The 11228-nt window shown below is 44.0% G+C and overlaps 1 protein-coding gene across 7 annotated transcripts; it reads right to left on the bottom strand.

Moving 5' to 3' along the window:
• Positions 1 to 260: 260 nt before the first annotated feature.
• LOC124032113 (syntaphilin-like) lies at positions 261 to 11024 on the bottom strand. 7 transcript variants are annotated; one of them, XM_046344232.1, is made up of 11 exons: positions 10850 to 11024; positions 10432 to 10687; positions 8587 to 8674; positions 8278 to 8426; positions 8011 to 8124; positions 7375 to 7450; positions 6874 to 7056; positions 3889 to 3993; positions 3534 to 3668; positions 3091 to 3181; positions 261 to 2738 (listed from the first exon to the last, which is right to left on the bottom strand). In XM_046344232.1, the coding sequence occupies exons 8-11, from the start codon at positions 3920 to 3922 to the stop codon at positions 1478 to 1480; spliced, it is 1521 nt and encodes a 506-aa protein (XP_046200188.1). In that variant the 5' UTR covers positions 3923 to 3993; positions 6874 to 7056; positions 7375 to 7450; positions 8011 to 8124; positions 8278 to 8426; positions 8587 to 8674; positions 10432 to 10687; positions 10850 to 11024; the 3' UTR covers positions 261 to 1477. The 7 variants fall into 7 exon arrangements, with proteins under 7 accessions (XP_046200188.1, XP_046200184.1, XP_046200189.1 ...); XM_046344228.1 differs by having other exon boundaries at positions 3032 to 3181; positions 3879 to 3993; positions 10850 to 11022; XM_046344233.1 differs by lacking the exons at positions 6874 to 7056; positions 7375 to 7450; positions 8011 to 8124; ... (2 more) ...; positions 10432 to 10687; positions 10850 to 11024 and adding an exon at positions 5508 to 5645.
• Between the last annotated feature and the right edge of the window lie 204 nt (positions 11025 to 11228).

The raw sequence follows: 11228 nt of genomic DNA on the forward strand, positions 1-11228 counted from the left end.
TTCTTGTATCATTGATTTAATGCTGAACAGTATCTGACAACTGTATACCAATTATTTATAGTGTTCTGAGAAGTGCTGAGGGCTTATTTGAGCACCATTAGTAATCACAAGGGAATGCAAAATAGAGACCCTTTGTTTTGGGCCAAATATCATTCACAGTATTATTCCATAATTGTACTATAAGATTTTTGAAGTTGCATGATATTGTTTTCAGAGGATTAGTGAAGTGCTAAAGGAAGGAACTTGTTCAGCAAGCTATGCAAAGGCAACTTTCAGTTTATTTTCAAAGGGAAGAGGAAATACATCCAGAGCTATTTACACTTTGCATTCTATAGCTTTTTGTGCAATTTATCAACCCAAGTAAAGACATCCCATCATTGCTTTTTCTCATTGATATTGACTACTGAATTTGAATAATTGTCGGTAATGTAGCTTTAGCGGCACAATGTGGCTCAAAAGAAGACTGGCATGGTTAATGTTTGACATGCAAAGCCACTACAAACTTAAAGTAGTACAGTATAGTCCCAAAGGTGGGGAAAAAAGTGCAATGTTTGAAACAAATATCTAGGCTAACTATTGATCATATTCTTAATATCGTAAATTGCGAAATTTAGTAAATGGTATATGTGCCTTAACAAATACCTAGCTAGCATTTTTTATGACTGGCATTCAGCATTTGCATGGATAGTGACAGTGCTAGTCTTATTCAGAATGTTTATCTTATCCTTGGACTATAAATAAAAAGTAATGAAACCAGAAAAACTTTGGATCCCTGAAATGTAATAGATTCTCCATCTCTCAGTAGTTGTGCAAACGTGTATTTTTCTATCCTCTATTTTCTTGAGAAAAAAATATAATTCAAAGACATTCAACTAGAACTCCTACTCAGATCCCTCATTCACTTAGCTCCAGAAACTAAAATAAAATGTTGCTGATGTTTAACAAGATGAACCATATTCACCCCAATTTCAAAGACAACACTAGAAGATTAATGGAGCATACATCAAAGTCTTCAAGGTTCAAATGTAGCAAGTCTATTTAAAGTGAGGTAATGGCAAAAGGCTGAACATTTCTCAGGGTTACATGCAATGTACAGTTACGGGAGACACTGTAGACCGGTGTCAAGTCAATTTAAGCAGGCTCATGCATTCCCCATCAAATCACTATTGCATTAGATTTTCTTTGATAGCAAGGCATGATTACAAATCTAACAGAAACAGGCTTGAACTATACAATTAGCCTAATTCCTGTCTGCTGTAACCAATAAACAAAATTCACAAAGGTCAACTGCAATACAATCGGATAATGTAAATCTCAAGTTCATCCTCAAATCAGACGTGGTGGGTGGAGAATAAAAAGCAATAGGAGTTTAAGTCCAAATCAAAGTCGGTATAATTGCCTTCGTGGCTGTGGCTCGTAAGAGGTTGGGGTTGCATGGTTACTGTGAGGGGAGTCAGGGGGCTAAAGAGTAAAGTTGTCAGATATCGGTCGCCCCATTCATGCTTGTGGGTTCATGACCCCGACCACATCCCCTGCGTCGCAGAGAGTGAAGGGCCACAGCGCAGCAACCCCGTAGCAGAGAGCCAATGTGGTAGACAGGCATGACCTCCCGGGGGGCCCCATGGCACAGCCAGGCCACTGTCGGCACTACCGGCATGGCCACCGCCAACAGGTCCACCAGGAAGTATCGGCTCCAGAAGTTCCGCTGGGGAGCCCCCTCCTCCCCCTCTTCCCCTTCCACAACAATTTCACCTTCAACTTTAACAGCCTCCTCCTTCTCCACCACTGTCACGCTCCCTTGCCTCTCTAGTGAATACAATGACACAGGCTTGGGCTGGCAGGTTTGGGTCACTGTTGGCATTACTGTCATCTCCACTGGGCCATCTGGAGGCAGCGGTTCTAGGTTGTAGGAGAGCTGGGGAGGAGGGGAGGAAGACAAGAAGGGAGGAAACGGTTGTTGTTCAGAGTAGGCTGGGGTGATGTCGGTTGTTGCCAGGGAGATGATGCTTAGCTCTTCTCCCCCTCCTTCCTCTGAGACCCAGGTCATGGTGGGGCTGCAGGCCTGGGATCGGACCTCTGGTTTCACATCTGTCACGGGGGCAGCAGCAGCCGCTGCCATTGCAGCCGGGGGCTCCTCCTGAGGGAGGTGCAGGAAGAGGTGGTGATGCGGGAGGCAGGTGTGTCCGCTGCACCTGCAGCTGTTACCTAGGGAATGGCAGGAGTGGGAGACGGGCAGGACAGCCCCCCCGCTGTACAGTCTCTCGTAGGTGGAGGAGTGTGGCATGGTAGAGAAGAAGGGGCCACGGGCGGAGCCGACTGGGTTTTGTTCTGACAGAAGGGCTGCTTCCAGGAGCAGGTGGGTCCGTCCCCCTTCTGCCCGTGCCGCTGCACGCAGGTCAGGCCCTGGGACATTTCCGTTGCAGTCCAGATGCAGGCCCTCACTGCTCAGCCGGGTGTAGGTGGTGCTGCGGTTCAGGGTGCTGGCTGGGGAGCAACCACATGAGCGGGACTTGACTGGTCTGGGTCCCTGTGGTGAAAGGTATGGCTTTTGGTTGTGGGGGGATTTTTCTGGGGTGCCGAGATTTGATCGTACTGTCTCCACAACCTCATGTAGGTGCTGGATCTCCCTGCGCGCCTCCTTTAGAGCAAGCTGGGCCTCCACACGATGACACTCCTCCTCTATCCAGTCCTCTTGCATCCGACACAGCTGGGTCCTCATCTCAGTTATCTCACTGTCCCTGAGAGAGAGAGAAGGAGAGAGGGGGAGGGGTTTGAGAATATGAGGGCTTCCCAAGGAAAAGTAATCAATGTGTGGTTTGCCTTGAGAGGCATGAGAAGTCTGATATACAATCCCAGTTTCTGTAGTGAAATGGAAGACCGTTATTGATGTTGCTATTTTTGGAGTCATAGTGTGGTTAAATGCAACCCAAGAGCTGGGTTGTGAATAAGACACTTCTATTGGCCATTAGATCTGAAGTATCACATTGATCAGGAACATTCTGCTTGTCACAACGCATCCCTCCGGACTCACCTGTGCTGCAGTATCTCAACATTCTCCCTTAGCCTGGCTCGCAGGTGTCTGATACACACCTCCTTCTGCTGCAGGGGTGTGAGGTACTGCTCTGGTGTGGGGGGACGGATCCCATGGTTATCACTGCAGGTGGTGTGCTTCGTCTGACACCTGGGTTTGCATAAGGGTGTGAAGGAGAGTGTATAGTGATTACCAGTTATGCATCAGAGATCAATCATCAGATAAAAACTGCCATCATAACAGAAGCTGAGGAAGATGCTAGAAGATATCAGTGAGGTCTTTCGGTTTTTAAAATAAATGCTGAATCTCAAAACTACATGAAATGCTTTCCCCCCCTTTTATTGCAAGGCAGATGCTACACCCTTTTCTGAAAACATTTACTTGGTATTCTTCTGAATCATTTTTATTGCATGATATTTTGGGCTCAACCTTAAAAAAAACATTCCTAAAACAAAACTGTTTGCTTGTGTCTTGCATATGATGTACAGATGCTGTGTCTTACCTGGGTGTGCCAGGGTATGTCCGGGCTGTAGGACTGCCCTCACTAGCCCTGCCAGGATAAGTGTTGGTGGGGTAAGTGTTGGTATTGGAGGCATTGCTATGGGAATGGCGCCCACTGCTCGTAGCCACTGACCGCCTGTAACAGAGAGGCTACGTTAATGTTACACATTGATGAGACTCTTATCTTCAGTCAAAAACATTAAGAAAACAAACAAAATCAATGGATTGCTTCCAAAAATTCACTCACTATACATGTGGTACTATATTACCCTAACATTTTCATACATCATCACTTGGGATCATCACACAGCAAAAAAATAATAGCGAGAGAAGGCAGCAGCAGTACCTGCGCTGACCTGCAGAGGGCTTCCGACTGGGAGGGAGTGACATGGGTGTGGACCACCACTATCTCTCTGCTGCTGGCTCCAAGATGAAGTCTAGGAAGATGGCTTACAGTTGGACTGTACAATACATAATGTACAAAGATAGAGAAAACAGAATGACATAGACAGGAGATAATCCGTTAAAAACGAACATAGAAAAGCAATCCATTTTGGTGACATTTCCTCTACCCACCAGATACCACTTTTAATCCCTGGGCAAGGACATAATCCTATGTCATGGTCTCAAACTGTGTATTAAAAAAACACATTAATTATAAGATAATAAAGTTGGGTTTTTTCTTGGGGGGGAGGGGTTGTAGGCCTACTGTTTGTTGTGGCCCTGACTGCCCTGCATGTTAGGAGCCCATTGATGAGTGAACCAGTCTGGCCATCAGGAGCCCTTCAACAGATAAAGAAGCCTTTCACAGGACAGACCAGGGCAGAGACAGGGCATTCTGTGAGTCCATCGCCCATCTCACTGCTGCACAACCCATCCCTGGTAACCACAGACAGCCGGGAATAAACAGAAATCATAATATCCACCGGCAAAATCCAATGAACCAAGAGCCAAAAATAACAAATAACATAACAAAACCAGACCAGTTGGTACAGAAACAAGTGTTGTGCAAACAGAATTGCAGCATCAGCACATCTGTGGCTGACTGAGCTGAGCAGCCTAGCTCAAACAATAATAGAGCAAAAAAGTATGATCAAAAGAGAAAATTCCTGCTGAGCACAAAGCAGCTCAGAGATACAAAGACATGGCATGTCTGTGATATGGTTGTCTACTGTCACTCTGCCAATGGGACATTTGAGGACACAGTACAATTGATCAATACAGGAAAGCATGGGAGAGCCAGGGATCACAACTACGCCTACCCTACAGTGGATAATGTAGAGCCTCTGCACAACAGGTGGTGGGTCAAGCAATGTACTTCTTATGTCATTGTGAGCAGCAGCAGACGGCATAACTGGGTTGTAGAATGAGGGTGAATTGACAGGAATAAGGTTTAATGTTGGCTGATCATTTGATTCACCTTAATGCCACCTACCTAGGTTTCTGGGAAATTACTGAATCAGGTTGAGCATGGTGCTTTACGTCATCTGTACAATGCAGAAGGGCAAGGAGCGCTGTACAGGCTTTTCGCTCATGAACAAACTGAACATTACCACTACAATTGGCAATATTTTAATCAATGTCTTCTTTTCCTATAGACGCGTGCGCTGTTGATGAATGGGCAAGACGCAGAAAGCCATTAGCACTAAACATATCAGTTGGATCTCCGTGCGTCACTACGAGACATTGACATTATAGAAAACAACTACTATACCATAGATTATATGCCAGTGCATATCTAAAAGCAAAATCCTACCAGCCAACATCACTTTCCGGTGAACACAAACATTCCATCCAACGCTTGGAATCTTCCGGACGAGGCAGAAATAGGTGACAAACGAATTTAGCCCTGGCTGTGCCCTACATAGGCTACTGGGATTCAATACACCAGCCTCCTCTCTGATGCAGCGATTACCTGACTCTGATCTCTGACATAGCAGTACACTAACAAGATGATACGATTCCCAACATTTACCATTTTTGCAGGCCGATAATTAGTCCTACATCGTGGAGTAGAATATGTCCCCTCCGGACTTGTGTATGGACGCTTGAGAACCGTCACCAGTGGCAAGTAGATGGTTACTGTGCTGCTGATGAGAGTCCATGCCGGGAGCCACCTGTGTGAATCTAGCCACAATAGCGAAATTTGCTGTTCGCCTTCAAAATAAAAGTTCCCCATTGTGATTAAAAAATAACAGTGGAATCACGCAATAATTGCACTAATGCTAAACAAGGTCGGAATGTTATTATATAAATTCAACAAGACATTAATTAAAAATACTCAGTGATATCCAAGGATAACAATTCTGACGTTTACACAAATAGCGTCATAGGTCATACTAAGGAACTTCAAATGTGGGAAATCACCTCAATATTCAGCCTATTGTGAGTAATGAACATTCATATTGCAATGTACAGCCTTACCTATGGCTCTTCAGTCCATGAAATGGGTATCAGCCTTTTATTTTGAAGGTAAACCTCAAATTCCACGATTGTGGCTAGCTTCACATAGGTCTGAGAACCTGCTACGAAGATATTTAGGTAATTACGTACAATGCATCGGATTCTCGTAAAGACACAATGAATCATGGCGCACCATTCGGCAATTATCTAACACCTACCGATGGTAGGGCATCTGGGGATGGTCTGATGGTAGTATCTTTGCCAACATGTTTATTTACAAGGGGCATGGGTGTTTGGAACCAAAAATGTATCAGGCCAGGGCAACAGTGTTGTATGTAAATGTGTAATGAAATAGATTCATTAAAATAATTTCCATTGTATCCTCATTAGTCTTCAACGTATTAACTCAACATCCTTCTATGGTGAACTTCTCGTTAAGAATAAAAACAATTCCTTAATTAAAAACACTGAACTAAAACTACCCTTATTAAATGACTGAAATTGGTAAATCCAACAAATCCTAGTCTGTCGGCATAATGAACAAAACCATCTTATTCAAACAAGTAAAGTAAACCTAAAGCTCCTGAACAAAACAACAGAACATTCCAAAACATTTACTCTGACCCAATGAGACAAATCAGATGTTAACCCTGTGCAAATTATGTCTTGTAGCAGGCCCTGCTTTCTCACAAAGGGAGTGACTTGGGTCTGGGTCCTGGGAGATTCATAGAGGTGACATAACTATCTCATTAGTGCTGGATATCACAACCCAGTTTGATAAATATTATCCAAATAATATTTATTGGTGTAATCAGTTCTTAATTAGTGTCCATGCTATGAGACGTATGACGAGGGTGTCTAGACCGCTGGAGTTTTGTGCAGTTATTGACAGATAGCAGTGAGTCTATGAATGAGGCACAATTAGCAGGTGTCTTCACCTCTTAGAACCTGAGTCCAGGTGTGGCTATAATGTCAACATAAGGCTCGCTCTGGTGCAGGTCCAGGGCCTGCTGTTTCTTCAGCACCAGGAGGCAAAAGAAGGTAGCCGAGGCCTGGGAGCGACTGTTCCTCTCACACAGCATCTGCAGGCTGAACATGGCGTTGCTTCTGCTGCTCTGAATCTGTTTAGGGATGTCATCAGGACAACATAGAAAAATCAGAATTTTGTTTATAGGGGATAGGTCAGTTATGGATTGATTATATAAAGGATAAATGTCAGAAAAGCAGGGAAAATCCCATCCCAGTTTGTTATAACACAACACACAATCGCACATTGCAGCAATTTCATCTCCACCAACTGTCACCTAATCATGCCCTTTAATCTTTTAAATCCGTCATCTGTGATTCAGTGGATTTCTGGATCTGATTGTAATCAAGCTAGCAAGCTGACAAAGGGTAAGAATGGATGCTCTGCTGCATAGGGGTACATGCGTTCTTACTTTGAGAGCGTTTAGTAGTTTCTGAGCTCGGCTGGTCATCCTCCTCTCCTCAAAGTCATCCTGGCTGTCCACCAGACTGTAGTGTGGTATAACAACACATTACAGAGTGTACTGTAGTACATCACATCACACTATTTATTTTACCCATTTTTTTGTGATATCCAATTGGTAGTTACAGTATTGTCCCATCGCTGCAACTCCCCTACAGACTCCAGAGAGGCAAAGGTCGAGAGCCATGCGTCCTCCGGAACACGACCCTGCCAAGCCGCACTGTTTCTTGACACACTGTTTGCTTAACCTGGAGGACAGCCACACCAATGTGTCAGAGGAAACACTGTCCAGCTGGCGACCGAAATCAGCTTGTAGGCGCCCGGCCCACCAAAAGGAGGAGTCGCTAGAGCGTGATGGGACAAGGAAATCCCGGCCGGCCAAACACTCCCATGACCCGGACGCCGCTGGGCCAATTGTGCACCGCCTCATGGGTCTCCCGGTCACGGCTGGCTGTGACACAGTCAGGGATCAAACCCGGGTCTGTATTAACGCCTTATAACACTACGCCAATCAGGAGGCCCCGTTTGTGCTTTTCTGTGTGTAAGCATGCGAGTATGTGTGTGTATTCAATGCATGTGAAAGAACCTGTGTGTGCCATGTCACATTCGATGGAGTTTCCCTGTCCATTCCAGCAGGATGAACATGCATGGAATCCTCCGAAGGAAGCTCAGGGTGAGAAACCTCAAATCTACTCTCATCCTGAGACAAGAAAAAGAGAGAAAAGGAGAAAGGGGGAACAAGGAATGTTGTCAGAAAAAGTTATAGACAATGGGGAAACCTGGTTGAATAAATATATAAACACTTTTTAATGGTAAAAATGTTTTTATCCAGTGCTCATGTTGAACTCTTTACATGTACTGTGTCCCAGACATCCTCAGGTGGGTTGTCAGTCCCATTGTGGTGCAGAGGAGTGAGCTCCACATTGTGTCCCATTCTCTCAGGATCCATAGTCTCATGCAGGACACTGAACTCACTGGGCAGGTCGCTCACGTCGCTTTCCACTGTATACACACATAAAATTAATAAACCCAAATAGGAAACATAACAGTTCAAAGGTAATATGAAATTCAATTCTCCCAATTTCATGAAATGTAATGACTTGTATTCTCAGACGCTCATTTCTATAACATGGTGTTGCTCTTCGTGAATATGACCTCCTACCCTCATGTCTCTCCTGTCTCATCTCTTCACGGTCATCTTCATTGCCCACTCGATCGGTTTTCCCCCGAAACACATCACTGGACTAGAGCTGGAATAGAGTTGTTGAAACTAAATGCACTGCTTCTATACATCACTGTGAACTCAATTTCCTCACTTAAGTATGGAATCCAACATTTATATATTGAAGGCTTGACTTAAGTGGAACAACATTCTTAAGCTAAATGTGTACTTTTTAGTATAACAGATAAGATAGGAAGGCTAAGAAGATCAACAGGGACCTCAGCCACCCGAGCCACAGCCTGTTCACCCCTAACCATCCAGAAGGTGAGGTCAGTACAGGTGCATCAAATCTGGGACCGAGACTGAAAAACAGCTTCTACCTCAAGGTCATCAGACTGTTAAATAGTCACCACTTGCCGGCGTTCACCCAGTACCCTGCCCTGAACTTTAGTCGCTGTCACTAGCCGGCTACCACCGGGTTACTCTACCCTTCACCTTATAGGCTGCTGCCCTATGTACATAGTCATGGAACATTGGTTCCTCAAGATTGTGTAACTGAGTCAGGTTTGTAGGTCTCCTTGCGCGCACATGCTTTTTCAGTCCTGCCCAAAAACATTCTATAGGATTGAGGTCAGGGCTTTGTGATGGCCACTCCAATATCTTGACTTTGTTGTCCTTAAGCCATTTTGCCTCAACTTTGGAAGTATGCTTGGGGTCATTGTCCATTTGGAAGACCCATTTGCGACCAAGCTTCAACTTCCTGACTGATGTCTTGAGATGTTGCTTCAATATATCCACAGAATTTTCCTACCTCATGATGCCATCTATTTTGTGAAGTGCACCAGTCCCTCTTACAGCAAAGCACCCCCACAACATGATGCTGCCACCCCCGTGCATGGTGTTCTTCAACTTGTAAGCCTCCCCCTTTTTCCTCCCAACACAACAGTGGTCATTATGGCCAAACAGTTCTATTTTTGTTTCATCAGACCAGAGGACATTTCTCCAAAAAGTACGATCTTTGTCCCCATGTGCAGTTGCAAACCGTAGTCTGGCTTTTTTATGGCGGTTTTGGAGCAGTGGCTTCTTCCTTGCTGAGCGGACTATCAGGTTAAGTCGATATAGGACTCGTTTTACTGTAGATATAGATAGATACTTTTCTACCTGTTTCCTCCAGCATCTTCACAAGGTCCTTTGCTGTTGTTCTGGGATTGATTTGCACTTTTCGCACCAAAGTACAATAATCTCTAGGAGACAGAACACGTCTCCTTCCTGAGCGGTACGACGGCTGGTTGTTGTTTGTACAGATGAACGTGGTACCTCAGTGAATTATAAGTGAAATAATCTGTCTGTAAACAATTGTTGGAAAAATTACTTGTGTCATGCACAAAGTAGATGTCCTAACCGACTTTCCAAAACTATAGTTTGTTAACAAGAAATTTGTAGAGTGGTTGAAAAACGAGTTAATGTACGTAAACTTCCGACTTCAACTGTATATACTGTATTCTAATCAAGGCCTATCCTATTTAACTATTGTTGTACATATATTATTTTTCAAATATACTACATATTCTATTCATATACTGTTCATATTGTATATACATGCCATCACATACAGTATATATATTTATACTCCGGACACTGGCATTGCTCGTCTTAATATTTATATATTTCTTAATTCCATTATTTTCCTTTTTAGATGTGTGTGTATTGTTAGATATTACTGCACTGTTGGAGCTATAAACACAAGCTGATAAATATGTGTTTGCAACCAATACAATTTGACTTGATTAAAGGTAAATATGTCAACCTATGATGGGACATATGTTGATTTCACACCCTGCTTACCTGTTGAAGGTGTGGATGAATGACATGGGCACAGAGGTGACTGAAGAGAATGTCCACCCCTCCACTCTCTTTCCATTGCATGAGTTGGTGGAGCTATGTCCAGTGGGGCGGTGAGATCTGAGTAGTCAGTGAGCTGCTCCCTGATGGCCTGGTTGGACAGCTCCTTGGCCTGGTCCACCACCAGTCTCCTTCTCCTCTTCCCCTTCTTCCTCTCTAAGGTCGCTAAGGACAAACTTTAACTCCAATGTTCGAGTTTCTACCACAGATAATAAGTAAGAAGGTAATGTGTTACTTATGGCTTTGATATATGATATAGGTTGTGTCCAGTTAGATAGTTGTGTTTGAGGGACAGTAAGTGTGCTTCAGAGAATGGCCTTGTGGTGTCAAGATGTTGCTTGTTAGTCAGGTAAATATTTACGAGTCACAGCGACAGGCTCCAGAGCGAAGCCCTCCTCCTCATTGACCAACAGAGTCGTCTCATTCAGGACAGGTGTTGTCTCATTCAGGACAGGTGTTGTCTCATTCAGGACAGGGCGATCCTCCTCCATGGGTACAGATGTAGGAGAGTCTGGACGACCTGCAATGCAGGGTTGTGGAATGAAAGGCATGCTGTCTCAGTCTACTATTGTGAAAACATAAAGTAGACACGGACAGCATACAATTGATTAATATTTCACTGTATAATGTAATAATGGTAAAGCACCCAATTTTGGGAAAAGGTTCAAGAACGGAAAAATCTAATTTACTCCCTGCAAAGTTTACAGCAAAGTGGAATTTTTATTTTTTATTTATTTTTA

This window comes from Oncorhynchus gorbuscha, linkage group LG03 (assembly GCF_021184085.1).
Source record: "Oncorhynchus gorbuscha isolate QuinsamMale2020 ecotype Even-year linkage group LG03, OgorEven_v1.0, whole genome shotgun sequence".
Lineage (NCBI taxonomy): Eukaryota > Metazoa > Chordata > Actinopteri > Salmoniformes > Salmonidae > Oncorhynchus > Oncorhynchus gorbuscha.

Bases quoted from the DNA above. Each gene is read 5' to 3' on its own strand.
- LOC124032113 (XM_046344227.1), bottom strand. From the start codon at position 5,326: ATGGAATGTTTGTGTTCACCGGAAAGTGATGTTGGCTG. The intron at 3,182-3,533 runs GTAAGACACAGC...ATGCAAACCCAG, and splicing joins ACATACCCTGGCACACCCAG to GTGTCAGACGAAGCACACCA. The intron at 2,739-3,031 runs GTGAGTCCGGAG...TCTCTCTCTCAG, and splicing joins GTTGAGATACTGCAGCACAG to GGACAGTGAGATAACTGAGA.